The 25,227-nt window shown below is 42.3% G+C and overlaps 1 protein-coding gene across 4 annotated transcripts in view; it reads right to left on the reverse strand.

Moving 5' to 3' along the window:
* Window positions 1-6,426: 6,426 nt before the first annotated feature.
* The window catches only part of pam (peptidylglycine alpha-amidating monooxygenase), a 398,693-nt gene continuing 379,892 nt past the window's right edge, over window positions 6,427-25,227 (reverse strand). For all 4 annotated transcript variants that reach the window (XM_070884267.1, XM_070884245.1, XM_070884252.1 and 1 more), the window contains 7 exons: window positions 23,094-23,303; window positions 17,637-17,755; window positions 12,312-12,411; window positions 8,858-8,917; window positions 8,368-8,571; window positions 7,495-7,557; window positions 6,427-7,303 (listed from right to left, as the gene is read on the reverse strand). In XM_070884267.1, coding sequence (XP_070740368.1) covers window positions 7,119-7,303; window positions 7,495-7,557; window positions 8,368-8,571; window positions 8,858-8,917; window positions 12,312-12,411; window positions 17,637-17,755; window positions 23,094-23,303 — 941 coding nt within the window. In that variant the 3' untranslated portion in view covers window positions 6,427-7,118. The remainder of the gene's footprint in view (window positions 7,304-7,494; window positions 7,558-8,367; window positions 8,572-8,857; window positions 8,918-12,311; window positions 12,412-17,636; window positions 17,756-23,093; window positions 23,304-25,227) is intronic.

Consider the following 25,227-nt stretch of genomic DNA (forward strand, 5'->3'; position numbering starts at 1 on the left):
AGTTTGGTGTGAATGGGGCTGAGCTTGGGCCTGTGTGCCTTGTTGCCCACAGCCTGTCGAAGGCCTTTTTACTCATGATGGACTGACTCGCACTCGTGTCCAGTTCCATAGATACTGGAATTCCGTTCAGTTCAACTTTCAACATTATTGGTGGACATTTCGTGATGAATGTACCCCGTACACTTCTGCCTCCTCGGTACGAGACTCCAATTCAGCCTGATCCACAGTGGGTCGATCTTCCTTCGCAACATGGTGATTTGCAGGATTTGCAGCTCATCTGCATATTCGCTGGAGGTGTCCCATTGTTCTGCAACCGTTGCACGCATAGTGCTTGAAGCGGCATTGATGGGCCCAATGATCACCTCCACAGCGGCAACAAGGTGTTAACTGCCTCGCATTAATGATTGATGGCGGACTCTGGGTTATGAGGTCGTGCAGCAGCAGCCGCCATGTATGTTCTGCCATGTATATTCCTGCTCGAAAACAACATTACTTTGTACACAGTACTGGCCGAAACTTCTTTACTTTGCGAAATCTGTTTGGTGTTGTCGCTGGTGGACATAAATGCCTGGGCTATCGTTATGGCTTTACTTAGATTCGAAGTTTCAACAGTCAACAGTTTGTGAAGAATTACCTCATGGCCAATGCCCAGTACAAAAAAGTCTCTAAGCATTTGTTCTAGGAATCCATCAAATTTGCAATGTCTTGCGAAGCGCCTTAGTTCGGCGACATAGCTCGCCACTTCCTGGCCCTCGACCGTTGACACGTGTAGAACCAATATCTCGCCATCAAATCGCTTTCCTTAGGATTTAGGTGCTCCCGGACCAGCGTACACAATTCTTCATAGGACTCAGCTGTTGGTTTTGCTGGAGCTAGGAGATTCTTCATGAGGCCATAGGTTGTTGCCCCACAGACAGTTAGGAGGACCGCCCTTCGTTTGGCAGCGTTCTCGTCCCCTTCGAGCTCGTTGGCCACAAAGTATTGGTCGAGTCTCTCCACGAAGGCCTCCCAATCGTCCCCTTCTGAGAACTTCTCCAGGATACCAACTGTTCTTTGCACTTTCGCGCGGTTGTCTCAAATTCCACGATTGTCTCAAATATATCCAGATGTAATTGATTCTTCTGCGACAGAAAAAAAATCTCAGTTTGAACAATAAGCTCTTTCATTTTCAATATTTATTTCAATACAAAATCTGTCTAAAGAGACTACTGCAGATATCAAGTAACTTACATTCCCTGTTACAATGGGCATGTCCAGGAGATGGCGATATTTAGAAGCATATTGACCGTAACATTTCATTTTATATATAGCAGTAATGCCAACTCTCGAATTAATTGCGCGACATGCGATTTTTAATAAAAATTTACTCCAACTCACGATCTCAAGTCATGATTTTAATTTTCCTCGCCATTATTTAAATCAGGATGTTAGAGCAAAAGGAGGATTTTGAGCCAATAGCCAATCAAAAATAGACTTCAGAGTGCGGACCAGGTCTCTTCAGTCATATGACAGTCTGTGCAATGGTTGATGGTTTCGGGAAGCATTTTTCACATACCCATTTAGAGGTGTGAAATACAAGTACGTACGTTCAAAACAATACTCGATCATGGCGTTTCCTTCTTTAAATGCCCAGTGAGGCTTGTGCAGAGACTTGAGCTTCTTCCATTTGTTATTGTAAGTTGTTAAATTTTTTCAAATTTTTATCGCATAATGCATCTGTGAAGCACCTAGGGATGTTTCACTACGTTAAAGGTGCTATATAAATATAAGTAGTTGTTTTTGTTCATGAATCCCAAATTTATTGCTGGTTGAGTGCTTTGCTGCACTGCACAATACAGTGTTACTCATCTGCAAGCCACAACATGGACCTCACTCTTATTCAATAGTAGTGGATGCATCTAAACCAGAGAGCTGAGGCACTTCTGGGGGAATACATGTAAACATTACAGGGCTGTCACTGGCAGGAAATGTTAAGAGTGAGATTTTTTAATCAAAACAGTGGGCATACCTCTTCCCGTGGTATTTGCTTGCACTTAGTATCAGATCTGGTGCACGTTTGTGTGATTTAGCTGCAAACCTGGCCTGTGGAATTGCAGCTATTTATTACATAGAATATTCTATTCTCACGATTGAATCATGAAATACGTGATTTTTAATAAAAATTTATCCCAACTCGAAGGGTGGTGATAACGGGTATGATTTTAAATTTTTTTATTTTAAAGCATACTCAAATACAGTAAGAGTTTTTGTAAAGTGCCACGACCTGTTAAGAAATTAAATAAAGCCACTAATGAGATTTATAAATCAAAAAATAGCAACTCATGATTTCTTACCAAATCGCAGGATTTTTAAGAGTTTATCCCATGATTTATGAGACGGTGGGGTTGGCATTACTGACTGATATTTATAAATATGAGCCAAAACACCAAAGGAAATTCAAAACTAATGTATGCTTAAACATTACAGATAAGAAATCCTTTCTTGAAATCCTAAGAGTTAAAAATATGCCCAGGATCAATTTTTATTACATAGGAACATGAATAGGCCATTCAGCCCCTCAAGCCTATTCCAGCATCCAATTAGATAATTCCTGATCTGTATCTAACCTCCATCTACCCACCTTGGTTCCATAACCCTTAATACCCTTGGCCAACAAAAATTTATGAATCTGTTTTGAAATTTTCAATTGACATAGTCTCAACAGCTTTTTTGTGTGTGTGTGTGTGTTTGTTTGGGGGGGGGTACAGAAAGAGTTCCAAATTTCCACTACCCTTTGTGTGAAGTGCTTCCTGACATCACCCCTGTACAGCCCAGCTCTAATTTTAAGGTTATGCCTCCTTGTTCTGGACTCTCCGACCAGAGAAAATACTTTCTATCTACCCTATCAAATCCCTTAATCATCTTAAAACATCTCAACCAGATCACCCCTTAATCTTCTATATTCAAGGGAATACAAGCCTAGTCTGTCTGCCTGTCCTTATAATTTAACCTTTTTTGCCCAGATAACATTCTGGTGAATCTGTGCTGCACCCCCTTTAAGGCCATTATAACTTTTCCGAGGTGTGGTGCCCAGAACAAAATGTAGTATTGCAGATGGGGTCTCACCAGAGCTCTGTATATCTGTAACATAACTTCCATCCCTTTGTATTCCGGTCCCCTTGCGATAAAGGCCAACGTTCCATCAGCCATTTTAATTATTTTTTGTACTAGTGCACCAACATTTAGTGATTTCTCTACTTGGATCCTTAAATCTCTTTGTTTATCCATAGCTCCGAGCTTCTTGCTCCTCTCCAGAGATTATCATAGTTATTTTCAGCTTCCTACTGATCCATTGACGCTAAAAGTTATGGCAGTAGGCAGTTAATTTTTTTTTAAATAACCACTCACTAATTGCATAAAGTCTGTCTAACTCTGTTTTTGAGCAGGTCACAAAATGGACAGCCAACGGTCTTGCCTGAAATAGACCATTTTAAAGTAGTTAATTTGGGGTCTAGCGTCGCTTGTAGGACCCCAACTCAATTTTGAAGCATTAGTGAATGGAGTGTGCACTGCACCTAGAGGAGCTGGACATAAAGCAACCCAACCAGCAGTCCTTGCAGGCGGCTCCAAAAACAGGAACAGGATGAGCTTGAATACGCTTCTTGGATCCATAAAAACTTCCCACCCATTGCCAGTTGCTTAGTAGGCCCTCTTCTGTTGATTGCTGCCTCTAACCCCTTTAAGGGAATACTTCCGTCTTCAGTGTTCTTAAACATATCCTGGTGCTGTGCGAAGGTGATACCCGAGAGCCAATGGTGCTCATCTGTGCTGTGGTTTTATGAGCTGCTTGGGATCGCAAGCAATGTCCCCTGTAAGCTGCACTGCCTCCTGCATGGCCTGCCTCCCCAGTGCACTGCCTATTCATATATTTGCACATGCGTGGTATCTACAATGTAAAACAAAAATGAGTGGGCTGCACGGGAGCTTGCAGATGACTGCACTGCTGCGCAGCTTAGTGCGACCATTGCCTTCAGGACATTTGAGGGAGTTGGCTACAAAGGTCACGTGAACGGTCATCAGAAAAGGTGGTGGCGTAATAGAGGCAGACTTTAACCACACCTGGCTCTTAGATCTGAGTGTCTGCTCATCAGCAAGTAGGCAGACCTGATGCTATCCTTGAGATACTGAAAGCTCAGATGTCACCCAGAGGTTTTTGTAAACTACTTTCCATCATTCACTCCAGACTCCCAAGATTCAAAGACAGTGGTCAAAGCATCCACTTTAGATGCATCAACTGGTCTGAAGGCCTGTCAGGAGGGATGTAGACAGTGGTTTGTAGCATCACTGCCCCTTCCACATAGCACTTCAATGTATTGAATCCTTCTGTTATTAGCAATGAGGATTGCATTGGACTCCATCCTGACATCTCTCTTGGGTCCTTCGAAATGGTCTGCATCTCCATAAGTGTGGTACTCATCCAACATCTTTCTATTTACAGTAGAATCCCAGAGAACTGAGTCTGCACGTTCAGGAGCTAGCGGCTGAGTTTTATGGAGTCTTCGCTCCCCAGTCAGATGCCACTTTCACCTCTGATTCCTCTTGTATCATGAGTGTAATAGAAACATAGAAAGTTACAGCGCAGCAGGAGGCCATTTCGGCCCATCGTGTCCACGCCGGCCGACAAAGAGCCACACGGCCCTGGGTCAGCAGCCCGAAAGGTTACATATAAACCTGTGAACAATGACGGAAAGGCAAAGAACACCCAGCCCAACCAATCCGCCTCACAATACTGCGACACCCCTTATACTAAAACATTCTACACTCCACCCCCACCGGAGCCATGTGATCTCCTGGGAGAGACAAAAACCAGATAAAAACCCAGGCCAAATTCGGGAGAAAAAATCTGGGAAAATTCCTCTCCAAACCATCCAGGCGATCGAAACTAGTCCAGATCATCACCCTGGCCGTATTCTATTCCCTGCAGTACTTACCATTATATCTGCGCCGTCCAGTCTAATGAATGAAGCAGTGCCACATATATAATCAGAATGTAAGAAAGGGTTAGGTAGCTTACCTTGACTGTTCTGCTGAGGTTGTTAAACTTCTTCCTGCACCAAAGGAGTCCTAAATGTCAAGGAATTAGCATTCACAACCACAATTACCTAACTTTAATAAGTGCATACTGTATTCTTGACATCTACGGGCCCTGATATCAAACAATTCATTCTTCTTGCTCCACATCTCCATTAGGAGAAAGTGCAGACCCAGCTCCATAAGGTTTGCCATGTTTTTTATCAATCTGACTGCAATCCTTGTTGCCCAGGTTGCCTGCTTCCTCCAATGCTGCTCTTGCCTCGTTAAGCAGCAGGTTTTATATCCTGCTAGTGTGTCCGATTTCTGTCTCTCCCCCAGTATTTATCAGTCCCCATACATCTCTTTCCCTCCCAGTTTCCCAACTCCAGGTATTTTCAGGCCCCTTTTTTCTTCATGGCCTTTTTGGGGACTATAGCCAACATCCATGCTATCATCACCCCCACTTCCCCCCCATATTTGTAAGCTTTATTGTTGAGTCTCAACCATAGCTCAGTGATAGCACTCTTACCGGAGTCTGAAGGTTGTGGGTTCAAGCCTCACTCCAGAGACTTGAGCACACAATCTAGGCTGACACTTGAATGCAATACTAAGGGAGCGCTACACTGTCGGAGGTGCGGTTCTTCGGATGAGATGTTAAACCGAGACTCTGTCTGCCCTCTTAGGTGGATGTAAAGGATCCCACGGTGCTATTCGAAGAGGAGTAGGGGAGTTCTCTCTGTGTCCTGACCAATATCTATTCCTCAACCAATTACTGTTTGTGGGACCTTGTTGTGTACAAATTGACTACCACATTTTCTACATTACAACAGTGACACTACACTTAAAAAAATACCTCATTGGCTGTAAAGCACTTTGGGGCATCCTAAGGTTGTGAAAGGGCGACATCGATGCAAGTTTGCTCTTTATTTACACAGCCTGCACACCTCTGTCTATTTAAATTGGCCAACTATAGAATTCACAGCGGGGTCAGTGCCAATACCTGTAGACAGGCTGGAATTCCAATCTTCCTCCGTTCCAAAGGCTCCTTTGCACCATTTGAATTAGGGTCCCATGTTTCTCAGACTAAAATAAATCAATGAAAAACTGTAGCACTCATTTGCAATTCAGTGTAATCAGTAAACTGAAGAGACAACTCTAAATTGCAATGCATTGTAAGTTTGCCTTGTGTAGGTTTTAGTAACTTTGTATGATTACTACTTTGGACTCCAAATATACTCCATCACCAGACCAAGTGAAAAGGTTGTTGTCAGAGGCTTGCAGCTCACCTTCATCTACACACTCAAAAATGCATAGAACTAGTTCTAACCTTGAAAATGTGCAAGACCCACATGAATGATGCCTGTATAAAATGAGTAATGCTCGCAAACACTTTATTACACAAATTACATTCAGCGACCGAAAATAGTGTTCTGACAATATAACAATTTTCCCCCATAATTGAAGTTTGACATTTATGAATACATCAAAAAATGATTTTTGCTGTAAATACAGAATCCATCTGTATATACAGTTTTCTCTTCAGTAAACAGGACAGTTATCAATAGATACCAAGACAAAAAGTAGCAGCTTTGCTTCCCTTTTGTGGTATAATTGGACTACAGTAGACTGAGAATGCTTGATAGAGAAGGCACAATATTACTTACACACTGGAAATATCAAACTAAAGTGCCAGACAGGACAGTAGCCAAATGCTACACCTCGAGCAGAGAAAAGTGACTGACTCACTAACACAGGTTTATAGCTCCAGCAAAGTAAGGCAGTAACAATGAAAGGATATGCATTATGGCCCAAAGCAGTAAATTTTGATTTAGTATTCAGACAATAGCTAGTCCAAAGAATAAAACCGGCCTGATTGTTTAGATATGGTAGCAACAGCATGATATGAAACGCTCCACAAATAAATAAAAACTTACATGTTGTATAGCCAAAACAGATTAGTACAGTTACTATCAAACACATATCCTGAATATATCTGCTTTTAGGGAAACAAAATGGGAACTCAATGTATTGTCATCGTTATCAGATCAAATTGGAATCAGCATATTTCAGGAGGATGAGGTGGTGGGTGGAAGTGGTGGTGCAGAATACTCTTCTGTTTCTGAGTCAGTGCCTTCCTCATCATCTTTTTCTTGATCGCTTCCTTCAGTACTCAATCTGTCAAAACCTTTTCGACTATAACCCCTGTGGCTTGCAAAGAAGTTCCCCAAGTTCAGTCCTCGGCTGCTTTTTCCTGTCAAAAATAAAGTATTTCAAATCCCTCAGAATATGCAAAATATAAGAAAACTCTTAGATTCACTGCCTTCTGTCCATGAAAAATCAGCAATGTTGCTGCAGCATTACCATAAAATTGTGAGATTTGTGAACATTGGAGACAGCATTAATTCTGGAAATGATTTTGCCTTCATTTTACAATTGCCTTACCCCTAAGCCTCCCCAGGATTCCTCCCGACGACTGTATTGACTCCAATTTGCTGTCAGGGTCCTCTAAAAGATAAAATAAAGCATGTCAGACTGCAGTTTCTGAGAAACAAATAATAATTTTTTGGAGGATTTATTTAAAATAGCTCACAAATTAAGGACAACAAAAGAAAATATGAAATGCAGGAGGATCCTTTTTTACTAAAAGGTTGGTAAGTATGTGGAAGAGATTACCGGCATGGGTGGGAACAAGAAACCTTAATGGGTTTCAAGACAGGATTCTCGTCAACAAATGGGATTCAAGGTTATCAGAAATGTACCAAGGGAATACTGTGGCTAGATGGGCCAGATGGAACAACGGTCTTCTCCCGCCGGAAAATGTTACTAAGTAGTCCCTCGTCAACTTCAGTATGGTTAGATGCAGCGTGAATCTCCCTTTACTTGTTCAGAAAATATGCTTCAGTGCCACATCTCAATCTCTAAAGGACATCCTCTACTGGACCTTTGTGAGATTTTCAATCTCCCACAACAGCCATTTTGAGAAAGATTGCTGAATTAATGAAGAATCGGCCGTAGGAACTGAATTGAGATTTAACATGGGATCCTTCCAGATAGAGGAAACTTTCATCTCATCAGTCTCGTCTGAATTTGAACTTAAGTCCCAAAAGTGTTAGACCAGTGTCAAACTCACGGCGACACTCCCCCTCAATGTCTATTTTGCCATTGTCATCAAAAATGTGTGTATAAATTTGATGCATGAACAACTATCTCACAGTTTAATGGCTAAAGTAGGTAAAGTCAATAAAACACAAAGTTAGAACTTGCTTATAAGCTCTAGTTCAAAAAAGAAAATACATCATGAATCATGTTCTGTACCTCCATACATCTTGCCCTTTCGCCAGTGGATGAAGACTCCAATTCCCACTAACATCACAACAGGAATGATGAGCAGTAATGTAATAAGGACAGGAGAAACTGCAGTACTGGACTGTTTGAGAACACTCTTGCTTTTATGCTTCTCCAACACATCAGGCGATCTCATCTTGCCTTCTATTGCTGCTTCTAGGAATGTCTCAGTTGCTTAAAATTGACCAAAATATTAATACGAATTATAATTATTAACCATTGCAATTTAATATTTTAGAATTCATGTTTGTACCAATAACTGATACAAACTTGTTAAATCTAGTGTACAGTTTCAAGTGTACAAATTTGCTTCAATAATAAACAAATCCAATTATTACTGAAAAAAAAATTGCCTATTGATATTCTTGTATGATTTTCTTTTATTAATTTATTCAAATGGAACAATTTAATTATTTTCTGCAATTAAGGACTTGCACTAAAATATGTTATGAACACTTACCATCTATTTCATGCATCTCAATGCCAGGTCCAGCTTTCTTTACTGAACGGTGCTCAGCCTCTGAAATTAAATAAAAATTGTTCCCATATAAATCTAAGAGGTTGCTGGACTAAAACTTCTATTGGGGAGATAAATTACAGAATTTTCCCCAAATCCCTCAGTTATAAAGGGAGATATCTATATGCTTACTACAAACGTCAGTTTTATTTTGTGTGTTTACGTCCAAATCACACAAATGGAAAACAAAACATATTCAAGCAATGGTTTATAGGCCATGATGACTTGCTCATGAGACTAATAGACCAAGAAATCCTAACATCATTACTGACCCTCAGAATGATCCTACCTCATCTCTGCCACCCTGTAAAATGAGTTGTACGAATGTATGGCAGAGAAATATTCCATATTCTTTGAATGACACCAAGGGGTATTTCTAGGTTGCCACCCAGGAAAGCACGCATTTGAATCTATCGAGATATTTTTCACACTCCAATGAAACTCTCACTTCCTGTGCTAAATTAACAAACTACATTCATGCCATGCCTCTGATGTAGACCCAGACAAAAAAAAGACGCCAAGCCAAAATGGAGAAATTCCAGAGGGTGGGACCAAAGCAGCTGAAGCCATAGCTGCCAATGGTTGGGAGGGTGCAGAAGAGGTTAGAGTCAGAGGAACACAGAGTTCAATAGTGATGGAGATGGTTAGAGAAAGGGAGGAATGAGGCCATGAAATAATTTAAACAGTCCCACTGAGTTGGACAACAGAGAAGAAGCTTTAGAAGTGTATGGTGTGGTCAACTGACAAAGGCTGCAGAGAGGTCATGGGGAATGGGGGGGGGGAACACCAGTGTCACAGACACAGAGGATGTCATTTGTGTCTTTGATTAGAGCAATTTCAGTGTTATGGCAGGGACAAAAGGTGATTGCAGAAATTCAAATATGGAGATGTACAAAAAATGGCAGTCCTCAAATTGGATAAGCCACCCTGTTCATATGGGATGCATCCTAGGTTACTCAGGGAAGTAAGGGTGGAAATTGCGGAGCCTCTGGCCGCAATTTTCCAATCCTCCTGAGATATGAGGGTGGTGCCAGAGGACTGTAAATGTTACACCCCTGTTTAAAAAAAGGGAAAAGGAATAAACCCGGCAGCTACAGGTCAGTCAGCCCAACGTTGGTGGTGGGGAAAGTCTTAGAGAAGTAATGGAGAGGGTTGATGAGGGTAGTGCAATTGAAGTGTATATGGACTTGCAAAAGGCATTTGACAAAGTACCACATAATAGATTTGTTAGAAAAATTGAAGCCCATGGGATTAAAGGGACAGTGGTCGTGAAGACAAAAAATTGGCTAAGGGACAGAAAACAGAGAGTAGTGATGAATGGTTATTTTTCAGACTGGAGAGAAGTATACAGTGGTGTTCTTCAGGATTTGGTATTAATACCACTGATCTTTATAATCTAAATGACCATAACTTGGGTATACAGGGCATAATTTCAAAGTTTGCAGATGATACAAAACTCGGAAAAGTAGTAAACAATGAAGAGGATAGTAACAGATTTCAGGAGGATATAGACAGACTGGTGAAATGAGCAGACATATGACAGATAAAATTTACCGTAGATAAATGTGAAGTACTACATTTTTGTGGAAGAATGAGGAGAGGCAATATAAACTAAATGATACAATTTTAGGGGGGGGGGGGGGTGCAGGGACAGAGAGACCTGGGGTGTATGTACATAAATCTTTGAAGATGGCAGAACAAGTTGAGAAGGCCGTCAAAAAAGCATATGGGATCCTTGGCTTTATTAATAAAGGAGTAGAGTACAAAAGCAAGGAAGTTATGCCAACTCTTTATAAAACACTGCTTAGGCCTCAGCTCGAGTATTGGCCCTGATTTTAACTCCAGGTGAATTCCCCGCTCAGGCCAGTTAAACTTAGTCGAGTCCCAATGTTGTCATTAGGCCGCAACATGCTTATGTAAAGGAGGATCCTGTTGGCTCCGGGCACATGCTCTTTCTGTCTGCTGAGGAGAGCAAGTTAAAATTGCAGATGTTGCGATCATGGCGGTTTTTGGACAGGTAAGAGCCAGGGCGATTTTAACTGCCCAACCGCCAGGTTTCTGCTGAGCGAGTAGGGTTAAAATTTCCTCCATGATGTTCAATTCTGTGCACCACAGATTAGTAAGGATATCAAGGCCATAGAAAGGGTGCAGAAGAGATTCACTAGAATGGTACCAAGATGAGGGACTTCAATTATGTGGAGAGACTGGAGAAGCTGGGGTTTTTCTCAGAGCAAAAAAATGTTCAAAATCATTCATGGTTTTGATAGTAAAGGAGAAGTTGTTTCTAGTGGCAGAAGGGTCAGTAACCACAGGACACAGATTTAAAGTGACTGGCAAAAGGACCAGAGATGCTATGAGAAACACAGCGAGTTGTTGCAATCTGGATTGCACTGCCTGAAAAGGTGGTAGAAGCAGATTCAATAGTAACTTTCAAAAGAGAATTGGTTAAATACTTGAAAGCTAAGAGCAGGGGAGAGGGACTAACTGGATATAGCTCTACCAAAGAGCTGGCACAGGCAAGATGGGTCGAATGGCCTCCTTCTGTGCTGTATCATTCTGTGATTCTATGAAATCAGGAATGGTAGTCATGTAGCACTAGCTTCTCTACTACATTTCGGTAATAAATGAACACAAATCAAAGATGAAGCCACAATTTCAGAACTGTGATCAATTCTAGAAATATGATTCTCTTTATTGGACCTATTTTATTTTTATGGATAGGGCAAATCTATTTTATAAAAGTCAGGTTCACTTTGTGCAGTTAATGAAAAAACATTGCTGCCTTCCAGCAGTAAATTACATCATCTGTTCTTCCAAAAGTCACGTTTCATTTGAATCATGTGTCTGTTACTTTAAAATAAAATTTAGAAGTAGTTCAACGACAAATTCTTTATCTAAAACTCAGACAATTTCCAATTCAACATTCATGCAGGAGTGCATCTGGCTTGGGTAAAACTCTTGAGGACAACTGTCATTATTTTGATCATGGGCACGATGACAATATCACTGCGGTATATACACTGGCCTGGAGCATCACCTTCCAGGCAACAAAGGTCACAGGGACAATTTTTTTTTGTTGGGGGAGGGGGGGGGAAAGAGAGAGCGGGGGTTGTATATTTGAACATCTATGATCTAAATTCTCCACACCTCACACTTGACAGGCAGCCTGAACCATACTAGTCACTTGATACATTGGTAAGAGCTAGTTTAAAACTGAAGTTTCAAAACAAATAAAATGGTGATTTAATGCAACCATTTTTCAAAATAATGCTTAGGTAATAACTAGAAACTGTTACAGATTGTAGGAGAATATACACACACAGCAGTGAATGTCAAATAAAATGAAAATGAATGGCAAGCTAGGTCAACCAATAAAATGAATCAACTGAAAGCTTACTTTCTGCTGGTACAAATTTCCACACTGTGGTTGCTTGGACATCCCCAACATATACCGTCTTATCATTTGCTGCAACAATGTCATGTGGCATCATGAAGTTCTTAAGAAAATAAATAAATCAATGTTAATTTGCATGTAAAAGTAAAAATGTATCTCCCCATGATGTCCTTGACATAATCTGAAGGACAAAAGGGGTTACACTTGGCATAATTATTCACAGTAGCAGTTGAACCCCGAGTTGCGTAGTTCCACCTCCACAACACTGCCCACCTTTGCTCGTAACTCAGCCCCTTTGCCGCTAAAACCCTTATATATACCTGTCACTTACAGGATTCAACTATTTCCACTCTCCTTGCTGGCTTCTCTTCCTTCATAAACTCCAATCTGTCCAATGCATGTGTCTGCCCTACACCAAGTCATGCTTGCCCATCACCTCTGTCCTCACTGACCTATATTGGCTCCCCGTCCCCAACACATTTTTCAAACCCTTATCCTTGTCATGTTTTGGGATTTCTCACTATGCCACCATATTTGTGTAATTCATGTTAAACATGGCACTATTTGTAAAAAGTCAGATAGCCAGGTGGTGAAGGATAGAGTACTAGGGCCCAGTCTTTAGTTGCTTACAAGCTTTATTCAGAGAGACGTCCCCAAGATAAGCTTGCAACCCTTCCCCAGCCTACTCCCATATATAAGAACAAGACAGTCCCCAATTAATTTTCACCACCTGTATACCACTAACCATCAATTGTTATACACCACTTAAGTACAATTAACACCAATAAGATCATGTAGTGCTTAAGAGTTAAATACATAGAACAGTGTAGATGAAAATGTATATTAGAATTCAAATAAAGCACGATTCAAAATGCTTTGGACTGAAGTTTGTTTAGGTGCCCCTTTGAACATTCACGTTTAAGTTAAACGCGCTATATAGCTGCAAATGCAAGTTGTTGTCGTCTTTGCGATGAAGTATTCATTTATGTCCATTATGGGGTGTTTGCCAAGAATCCACTCTTAGGAGACAGGAAAGGAGCTTACCAGTAAAAATAGTTAAGTTATCCCACTAACGAGGTGGTGTGACATACACAGAAGGAAGTGAATTAAAGCAAAGTTGATGAGATTTGATTACAACTCTTTCTTAATACATTCACTTGCTGTCTGTAAAATAATACACTCATCAATTCTTATCTGGCCTCGTCTCACTAAAGTGTTTTCAGTGCGTCTACTGAAAGATTGGAAAACACACATCAGGGCACAAAGGCATAATATCCAAGAAGGTACTATTGTTATACTTCTAGCTTATGCTATTTTAAAATTGCATATCGGGCCATACAGCCACATCCTTAATTTAAGGCAAGGGTATTACTTACAGGAATAACCAGCACTGCTGAACCTGAGAGACTATCTAGGGCAAACTGAAGTTTTTAATGTCCATCTTTAAATCTTGCCATGGTCTGAAACAATGTTCCCTTTAAGCTGTGCGGTGCACAGTAATGGGAAAGGTCCCATACAGGCCGCTCACCGGGTTCTTCATTATAAATAGCACGCAAACATGGAAATTTAAAGGAACTGCGTACTAAAAGAAACAGGTCACGCACTAGCACAGAACAAAGCGCAGCTTACAGGGAATATTGATCTAAAACCATCCTATCTCTACAGTCTTCTCAAGACCTCTATCCTCTCCACCCTTTTGTGCATCTCACCCCCCTTTGTCCAACTGCAGCATCACAGCCATGGGTTAGTTGGTAGCACCCTCGCTGTTCGAGTCAGAGCTTGTGGGTTTAAGTCCCACTCCAAAGACTTGAGCACAAAAATCTAGGCTGACACTCCAGTGAATTGGTGGTGACTTCGTTCAGATGAGACTTTAAACCGAGGCTCCATCTTCTCTCTCAGGTGGACGTAAAAGATCCCATGGCACTATTTTGAAGAAGAGCAGGGGAGTTATCCCTGGTTTCACATTGCAGGGCACAAGCAGGGATGTTGTCAGGAGGACCTGGGTGCAGTGCCGCAAATGATCTCAGTAGATCATGAAGCGTTAGCACAAAGCCACACACAACCTCATCCTGCTGTACCGCTCATCTCATCCCCATCACTCTGCCTTCACTATCCTATTTCTGCACATCCTTACTCACACCAACTTATCTTGCACCTCCACCCATCCCTCTCTATCTATATTATCACTTTCCCATCGCACTAGCCACCCCTCACACTCAACCTCATCCTAATACAATTATACCAACTAACAACACACAAGGGCAGGCATTTGGGTGTTTTATGATTTAGACGAGGGGATTAAATGTAGTATCTCCAAATTTACGGATGACACTAATTTGGGTGGCAGTGTGAGCTGCGAGGAGGATGCTATGAGGCTGCGGAGTGACTTGGATAGGTTAGGTGAGTGGGCAAATGCATGGCAGATGAAGTATAATGTGGATGAATGTGAGGTTATCCACTTTGGTGGTAAAAACAGAGAGACAGACTATTATCTGAATGGTGACAGATTAGGAAAAGGGGAGGTGCAACGAGACCTGGGTGTCATGGTACATCAGTCATTGAAGGTTGGCATGCAGGTACAGCAGGCGGTTAAGAAAGCAAATGGCATGTTGGCCTTCATAGCGAGAGGATTTGAGTACAGGGGCAGGGAGGCGTTACTACAGTTGTACAGGGCATTGGTGAGGCCACACCTGGATTATTGTGTACAGTTTTGGTCTCCTAACTTGAGGAAGGACATTCTTGCTATTGAGGGAGTGCAGCGAAGGTTCACCAGACTGATTCCCAGGATGGCGGGACTGACATATCAAGAAAGACTGGATCAACTGGGCTTGTATTCACTGGCGCTCAGAAGAATGAGAGGGGATCTCATAGAAACGTTTAAAATTCTGACGGGTTCAGACAGGTTCAATGCAGGAAGAATGTTCCCAATGTTGGGGAAGTCCAGAACCAGGGGTCACAGTCTAAGGATAAGGGGTAAGCCATTTAGGACCGAGGTGAGGAGAAACTTCTTCACCCAGAGAGTGGTGAACCTGTGGAATTCTCTACCACAGAAGGTTGTTGAGGCCAATTCACTAAATATATTCAAAAAGGAGTTAGATGTAGTCCTTACTACTAGGGGGATCAAGGGGTATGGCGAGAAAGCAGGAATGAGGTACTGAAGTTGCATGTTCAGCCATGAACTCATTGAATGGCGGTGCAGGCTTGAAGGGCCGAATGGCCGACTCCTGCACCTATTTTCTATGTTTCTATCCATGTTCATGTAAAGTTTCTGTTAATATGGTGTCAAACATTGAAGCCTTTATTTTCAACAATTTCCGATCTTGGGACAGGTGTGTGTGCACCTTTGGAAGTGATTTAGTCAGTTGCAATGAAAGATGAGACTTAACAGTACCGCCTGCAATGGTGATGAATGTGAAAGGAATGATTAATGGTGTTGGTGTGGGGTGGTGCCAAACTGGCAGGTGAAGTAGGGATGACAGAAGCATTCTGTCAATGGTGAGAGCTTTTTTTCCAATGAAGTGAGAGTGGTTAGAGAGTGGAAAGTGGAAAGCCTGTAGAATGTGTGCCGGAAATGGAGAGAGAAAAGTTTCTGCCTGAGGAAAGTGAATATCAGTCAGGTGGGAGCTTTTACTGTACATTTGAAACTGTCGTAATCAGCTGAATGGCCGCTGAACTCACGCCTCAGCATGATAGTCATGGTCTGCGCACAGGGGGACCCCATGATCATGAAGTTAAAGACAAAAGGCAAGTGGAAAAAGGTTATTAAGTATCTGGCAACTCGATGCTAATCATTTTAATTAGGTCCCCCGCTGCTGCGTGTCGGGTCTGCTCAGTGCTCTCACTGGGAGAGGAGCGTGACAGCAGGTTGACCCGCTGTCAAAAAAATCACTTTCCCACCCAACCCGCCACCAATCGTGCCCACTAACTCCTCAGATAATTCCGCCACAGAATGGTTACAATATAGAAGGGTTACAGTACTGAAGGAGGCCATTCGGCCCGTCAAACCTGTGCTGGCTCTTTGCAAGAGCACTTCAGCTAGTCCCACTCCCCTGCCCTTTCCCCGTAGCCCTGCAAATTTTTTTTCCTTCAAGTACTTATCCAATTTCCTTTTGAAAGCCACGATTGAATCTGCCTCCAACATCCTCTCAGACAGTGCATTCCAGATACTAACCACTCGCTCGCTACGTAAAAAAGATTTTCCTTATGTTGCCTTTGGCTCTTTTGCCAATTGCCTTAAATCTGTGTTGTCTGGTTCTTGACCCTTCTGCCAATGGGAACAGTTTCTCTCTATCTACTCTGTACAAACTCGTCATGATTTTGAACACCTCTATCATATCTCCTCTCAATCTTCTCTACTCTAAGGAGAACAACCCCAGTTTCTCTAGTCTGTCCATGTAACTGAAGTCCCTCATCCCTGGAACCATTCTTATAAATCTTTTCTGCACCCTCTCTAAGGCCTTCACATACTTCCTAAAGTGCGATGCCCAGAATTGGACACAATACTCCAGTTGAGGCTGAACCAGTGTTTTATAAAGGTTCATTGTGTCTTCCTTGTTTTTGTATTCTATGCCTCTATTTATGAAGCCCAGGATCCCGTATGTTTTTTTAACCACTTTCTCAACCTGCCTTGCCACCTTCAACAATTTGTGCACATATACCCCCAGGTCTCTCTGTTGCTGCACCCTTTAGAATTGTACCCTTTAGTTTATATTGCCTCTCCTCATTCATCCTACCAAAATGTATCACATTGTACTTTTCTGCATTAAATTTCAACTGCCACTTGTTTCACAAGCCTGTCTATGCCCTCTTGAAGTCTATCACTATCCTCCTCACTGTTCACTATACATTTAAGTTTTGTTTCATCTGCAATTTTGAAATTGTGCTCTGTACACCCAAATCCAAGTCATTAATATATATCAATAAAAGCAGTGGTCCTAGTGCCGACCTCTGGGGAACACCACTGTATACCTTCCTCCAGCCCAAAAAACAACCGTTCACCACGATTCTCTGTTTCCTGTCACTTAGCCAATTTCGTATCCATGCTGACACTGTCCCTTTTATTCTATGGGCTGCTTTGCTGGCAAGCTGATTATGTGGCACTTTGTCAAAGTTGGGTCCCTAACAGATTTTTTTACTCCCTCCAAGCTAAGAGACACTGAGACCAGAGTTGTTTTGTTACATTGAACCTAATTAAATACTGCAATTTGTAAATTTATAAATTGGTGCATTGCATGAAATGCTGTTTAAGTAGAAAATAATTTTTGTACAATGTTATTTTTAGTTTACACATCTCTCAGCAAAGGGTTCTGTTTTCTTTACTCTAAATACCTGTTTGGCTGGTTTGAAGATATCCAATAATTCTCCAGTTGTAAAATTCAGAATAAATCCTTGCACTGGTACACCTTTGCCAACAAGAGCTTCTCCATTTACTGCATATAATTGACCACCTAAAATAAAATATAATAGAATTAAATAAATCAAGTCGTAAAATAATTAAATGCAACAAGGGATGATTTTGATCATAGATATTGATTCTGGAAATTTGGTTCTCGTATATCTAATGGTGAGGAAGGTCTTTTCCTCCCTGATTATTGTAAATGACTTGTGTACTGAGTCCTCTACATAGTCTATCCAAGACCAACAAGTTATAGAACAATACTGCATTGTGCTTATTGAATAGTTACTCACATTGGTTTTCAAACAACCATGGTTGAGCATGTACGAGTGCCTTAATTTCTTTGTTCTGTTCACAAGATGTGGGCAATGCTGGCAAGGCCACAATTATCACTCATCCCTAGTTGTCCTAGAAGTCTTGACATCTTGAACTGCTGAAATCCTCGCAAATGCAGTTATACTCAATTTTAATGTATAATTTATTTAATGTATACTAATACTAATAGCAGATTTCCCATGGTGTTGCTCATGGTGAGGCAGAATATGCTGTTTCTAACAACAGAAACATTGTACCAATTCATGTCCAATGTATCAGTACATAATATATTTATTACATATTGCAAAAAATGTCTCGCTTCCTGCAACTGTCTCTATACCTTTTTTCCCCTATTGCTTAATTCTTTCCACATCTCTATCTCTCTGCATTCCACTCTTTTACGCTTTTTTGTATGGCTCTCACTTTTCTCATTACTCTGCCTATATTTCTCCATGTCTCTTTTTCTTAATTTTTCTGTGTTACTCTTTCCTTCACTCTATCTCCTTTCTCATCAGTGTGTCTCTAAATGGTTTTGTATGGCTCACACCAACGGATTTCTAAAGAGTTGGTAATGCCCCTGACAAACCTGATTGAATTTTTTGAAGAGGTGACTAAAGTAGTGAACAGGGGATGCTATTTACATGGATTTCCAGAAGGCATTCGATAAAGTTCCCAAGAGATGGTTAGCTAAAGTTGAAGCTCGGTATCCGAGCGGTGTGCAGCGGGTGGTATGCAGTATTATAGTCGATCAAGATCGACTTTCTTGTTGATGGACGGTGTGGCACAGCACTGCGCATGTACAAATTTTTTTTGTTGTTGCTTTTTTCCCCCCCACAGATGCTTTTTCCCTGCGATTTCACGGTCAGGGGTCACCTGCGCATGCGCAGAGAGTTGAAGTCGTGGGAGAGAAGGAGCAGCAAGGTATTCGAGGGTCAGTTGGTTTAATCACAGATTCCAGAGTCAAAAAATACTAATGACAAATAATAATTATACAATATCAACAATAATAATATATATTTTATAAATCAAAAATCATATAATAAATATAATAAATATAAATATAATGGAAATGCTGAAAAAGTCGAAGCGCTGGAATATCGAGAAGGACGGGAGGTTGAGGGCGCCCGCCTTCGCCGAAACGGAGCTACCTGCCCTGCTGGGGAATATCACGGAGTGCCCCCCACCCCCCCCCAAAGGAGTACAACATGATATGGGATGAGATCGGGGAGGCTGTCTTCACCACAAGTACAATGGTACACACCGGGGAAAGGTGTCGTAAGAGATGGAACAACCTGGTGAGGGTAGCAAGAGTAAGTAATGATTTTATTTATGCACCCTCCATATGCCACATACCATGTAAATGTAGGTTCAGTGTCACACAGATGATGTTATTTATCCCAAGGTTATGGCGATGCATTTGTGCTTTTAGGCAATGACAAGAGGATCAATGCAGTGTTTTGATGTGTGTGTGCGTGTGTGCGTGTGAATCTGTGTGTCTGCGATGTTAAATGGATTGAAGATTTTTACATTCATTTACTTCACTTTGTGCAGAAGACATCTACAATGGTAGCAGATCAGCAGCATGCGGAGGAAGGATCCCCAATGCAAGAACCCTTGACGGAGATTGAGATCTGTGCCCTGTCACTGGTGGGGGATAACAAACATGCTACCACCAGCGTTGGAGCTGACCCACCCACACAGGATGGTCAGTTCAATACAATCTCCGGTCTGTGTTGCAGTCGTGTAGTGTCATGTAATGTAACTGTAACTGTAATGTTGGCCTCCTGTAATGTAATGTAAGTTTATTGCACTGTAATATTGGGCTCATGTGATGTACTGCAATGTTGGGGGCATGTAATGCAATGCACATGTATATGTATATATGCATTGTCTGTCTGCGATATGTAATGCAGTAATGCAGCAGTGGTGGACATTTAAGTAAGACTGAGCTACGTCACTGTACTCGTGTACTCATGTAACCCTAACCCCTCCCCTGGGGCCAAGCACTTTTAAATATTGTTTTATACTTCCAAGCTTGCAGGATTCAGACCAGACCTCCGCAGAGAGAACAGACGACAGAACCACTGCCTTCACCTCTCACATCACCCAGCCCTCTCCCGACTTCACCCCTGCCGGAGATGAGGAAGAGGAAGAGCAGCTGATCCTGCAGCCAGTGGAAGTGGGGGTGGAGACGGAGGCAGCCAGCTGGAATATCCTCGACCACCGACTCTATATTCATGGGATTCCCCCTTGCCTCCTCTGATTCTGCGGGACCAAGCGGTGCGCAGCAACGCACCCCCAAGTGTTGCAGCGCCTTTGCCACAGCGACGGAGGTTGGTGCAGAAAAGGTCCGTTGCTGCAAGACAGATAGGCGTGTACCAGGACATGGTGCATCTGTCACAGGCCAGCGTCGACATAGGTCGAGAACTGCTCAAGGCCGTGGCTACGATAGCTGGAAATATCGTGGCGCTATCAGAACGACACTCGGAGGATATGTTGCGTCTGATCACTGTGATGGAGTGAACCGCCGACTCTGTCGATGCTATGCAGCAATGGACGGATCGAGACATGGCGCGGAATCCCCCCGTGCCATAGTAGTCGGGTCGATAGCACCCGAGGGTGGGGAGCTGCCAGCAGCTTCCAGCCCTGAAGCCGTGCCTTCCAGATCACGAGCTTCTCCTAAGGCCCCATTCATTGCACCTGCAATGACTGACTCCCAACGACAGTAAGAGCACTCAGGATGCGGTGCTGTACGCCGGCTTGGTACAACCACGGGGAGATCTGGACTCGGGCAGTGGGAAAGGGAAGGGCAGGAGTAGTGAGTCCCAAGGGTGGGAGAATTCGCGGTCGAGGTCGAGGACAGTAAAGGATGCTTTGTTGTAGTCAAGTGTTCATTGCTCATTTAAAATAGTTGAAGTTTGATTTTTTAAAGTTTATTTTAAGTTGTTAAAGTTGTTACAGTTGTTCAAATTTATAGTTATAAGTTTTACAATTGTTTTTTTTTTACATTTTTACATAAACGTTTGAATTGAATTTAAGCACTCTTGTACAGTGTAAAACTTTTAGGGTAGCAGTCATCAGGGTCCCAAAATGCAGCTCTCAACATACAAGTAAAGCGTTCATTTATGAGCTGCTGACGTACCAATTTTGCAGTGGCATACGCTTCGCGAGCCCTCCGCTGTGGTGTTGGCGGGCGGGGGGGGGGTGGTGCCATGGGTTAATCTGGAAGCTCCCTCATCCTCCTCCCCCTCATTTTCCTCTTCTTCCTTCTCCGTTTCCTGCACTCTCCCCTCAGGTGGTCCCACAGTCCCGTGGCAATTCCTGTCCCCACGTCACTCCAATTGTCTTTTCAATAATATTAGTGTGGCTATATGGCTCTTGTTATATCGTTGCTCGGTTTCTGTCTGAGAATTCCGCAGGAGGGTCAAGAGCCAGGTGGCGAGGCCGTACCCTTTGTGCCCCAGCATCCAGCATTTACCTTGTGGCTCAGACATCAACAGGCCAGATACAGTGCTTTCATGGAAGATGTGCGCATCATGGATGCTCCCTGGAAAGTAGGCATCTACTGCCATTCTACACTGTGTATGGTCGCAGACAAGCTGCATGTTGAGGGAGTGGAATCGCTAACAATTTCGGTGCACCTTAGCCTCCTACAATGGTGCTCGCAGGGCAATATGGGTACAGTCAATAGCACCCTGATCCTTGGGGAAACCGGCAATGCGTGCAAAACCAAAAGCCCTCTCACTCTGTGCCTCTCTGGTCATTGGGAAGTCTATAAATTCAATCCGACATGCATATAGTGCTCGGTTACCAGCTGAATGCATTGATGAGTAGTGTGTTGAGAAATACAGCATATGTTCCCAACTGATGCCTGAAAAGAGCCGCATGCATAAAAGGAAAGTGCCGCAGTCACCTTCATCTCGACAGAGAGTGCAGTAATGTTGGTGGTACTGGGCTGCAGGTCTGCCTTAATGAGCTGGCAAATCTCATTGATCACCTCTTTTCGGAAGCGCAGCCTTCGAACGCACTGTCAATCGGTCAGGTCCAAGTATGAGCGCTTCTCCCTGTAAATCTTTTGGGGGTAAGGCCTCCTCCTCATCAGTCTGAGATCTCCTCCATTACCCTGATAATTCTGCTCAATAAACCTTCTCCCTTCTGGATTCTGCATTAGACAGGTAGGCTGAGATAGTGCAGGCCCCATTCTTTTTAAATCTCCAGAATCTCCTCAAATATCCTGAGATAAACTCTCATGATTTTTCATTGAAAAAAATTATAGCTCAAATGCCTTCTATCTTAATAATGTACTCAGTACCAATAAAAATACCTTTCCCACTGTAAGTCGCACTGTAAAGTCACTGTTCACCTCTACATACTGAGGTGCTGCTTTTGCTGACTGATTCTGATTTCAAAATGCCGGCTCTGAGCACTACTGCCCATTCCCGCCGACTTAAGATCGAGTAAAACCATCTTCTCCAGGACGGTATGCAGCTCCGGTGGTATGTTGGCGGTATGTCATGAAATTTGCACTTTTTGGGCAGTATGCAGGCGGTTTTGCATGGCGCGGTGTGCATACCGTTCGGCAGTTTGTCAATGATGAATCTTCCGCCGAGCAGTATGTCGGCGGTATGTACCTGTTTTTTGACCAAACTTGTACTTTGGGGTGGTAAGCGGGCGGTATGTCGAGAGTAGAAATAATGGGCAGGTACTCTAATTGGCAGGATGTGACTAGTGGTATCCCACAGGGATCTGTGTTGAGGCCTCAACCAGTTACTGTATTTATTCGTTACTTATCTCTTAACCTTAAGTCTGATGAAGAGTTATGTACCTAAAACATCACAACGAATCTTTTTTCTTTACAGATTTCGATGAACTTGCTGTATGTTTCCAGCACTTTTCTTATAACACAAAATGTTACACTGATAAGTGTTTACAACTCTTTCAATTTCTATTTTTCTGTGCAGAAATGCCTGGGTTTATAATTAACTGAATTTTAAAGCTTTCAACAATTTGCATCTACTGCACAATTTTGCAAAGATAAAAACACCCTTGCACAGGTATATAATCTCCAGTATTACCATTGTCAGTCGTGTAGGACACTGCAAACAATCGCTCTCCAAATTCAGGGTGCTGAATCTCCCGAAGGAATTGTCCAGATTGTGCTATAAAACATTGGATTCGTCCATTCTCTCGATCAGCAACACACAGCTGGCCTAACACAGGCACAAATGTCAAGCTATGTGGAATGAAGAACTGACTTGGCTTAGGTATCCCAGAAAGTGAGCTTTCTGCAAGATAAAAAAATAAGTTGTGTGTGTTTAAAATTAATGTAATGCAATAAAAAGTGAAAATTGCTTGAAAAAATGATTTAAATAAATGTGACAGTGATTTAATGCAGTAACACGATATCACTGTTCTAGCATATTATGAAATTATCTTGTAGTTTATGGCAGATCTAAGTAATTAAACTGCTAACTTGTAACTCACTGCCAACCATTTGTAATGAAATTATACCTGCCAAAACATCATCACTCACAGGATAAACTTATTATATATGGTATAACAAACAGCTGATCCCAACACACATATCGGATCAGATGATTGACTTACATTGCTGATGTTCACTGGTGCTTTACATCTGTAATTTGGTGTTGAGAAAAACATCAACAACCAAAACCCAGCAATAAGTTCAGCAGGAGTCTTAGGACATTAGAACATAAGAACATAAGAACATAAGAATTAGGAACAGAAGTAGGCCATCGAGCCTGCTCCGCCATTCAACAAGATCATGGCTGATCTGGCCGTGGACTCAGTTCCACTTACCCGCCCGTTCCCCGTAACCCTTAATTCCCTTATTGGTTAAAAATCTATTTATCTGTGATTTGAATACATTCAATGAGCTAGCCTCAACTGCTTCCTTGGGCAGAGATTCACAACCCTCTGGGAGAAGAAATTCTTTCTCAACTCGGTTTTAAATTGGCTCCCCCGTATTTTGAGGATGGAGTTCTAGCCTCCCCTACCAGTGGAAACAACCTCTCTGCCTCTATCTTGTCTATCCCTTTCATTATTTTAAATGTTTCTATAAGATCACCCTTCATCCTTCTGAACTCCAACGAGTAAAGACCCAGTCTACTCAATCTATCATCATAAGGTAACCCCCTCATCTCCGAAATCAGCCGAGTGAGTCGTCTCTGTACACCCTCCAAAGCTAGTATATCCTTCCTTAAGTAAGGTGACCAAAACTGCACGCAGTACTCCAGGTGCGGCCTCACCAATACCCTGTACAGTTGCAGCAGGACCTCCCTGCTTTTGTACTCCATCCCTCTCGCAATGAAGGCCAACATTCCATTCGCCTTCCTGATTACCTGCTGCACCTGCAAACTAACTTTTTGGGATTCATGCACAAGGACCCCCAGGTCCCTCTGCACCGCAGCATGTTGTAATTTCTCCCCACTCAAATAATATTCCCTTTTACTGTTTTTTTTTCCCAAGGTGGATGACCTCACATTTTCCGACATTGTATTCCATCTGCCAAACCTTAGCCCATTCGCTTAACCTATCTAAATCTCTTTGCAGCCTCTCTGTGTCCTCTACACAACCCGCTTTCCCACTAATCTTTGTGTCATCTGCAAATTTTGTGACACTACACTCTGTCCCCTCTTCCAGGTCATCTATGTATATTGTAAACAGTTGTGGTCCCAGCACCGATCCCTATGACACACCACTAACCACCGATTTCCAACCCGAAAAGGATCCATTTATCCCGACTCTTTGCTTTCTGTTCGCCAGCCAATTCTCTATCCATGCTAATACATTTCCTCTGACTCCGCGTACATTTATCTTCTGCAGTAACCTTTTGTGTGGCACCTTATCGAATACCTTTTGGAAATCTAAATACACCACATCCATCGGTACACCTCTATCCACCATGCTCGTTATATGCTCAAAGAATTCCAGTAAATTAGTTAAACATGATTTCCCCTTCATGAATCCATGTTGCGTCTGCTTGATTGCACTATTCCTATCTAGATGTCCCGCTATTTCTTCCTTAATGATAGCTTCAAGCATTTTCCCCACTGCAGATGTTAAACTAAGCAGCCTATAGTTACCTGCCTTTTGTCTGCCCCCTTTTTTAAACAGAGGCGTTACATTAGCTGCTTTCCAATCCGCTGGTACCTCCCCAGAGTCCAGAGAATGTTGGTAGATTATAAC

The sequence above is a fragment of the Pristiophorus japonicus genome, chromosome 1, assembly GCF_044704955.1.
Source record: "Pristiophorus japonicus isolate sPriJap1 chromosome 1, sPriJap1.hap1, whole genome shotgun sequence".
NCBI classification, from domain to species: Eukaryota; Metazoa; Chordata; class Chondrichthyes; family Pristiophoridae; genus Pristiophorus; species Pristiophorus japonicus.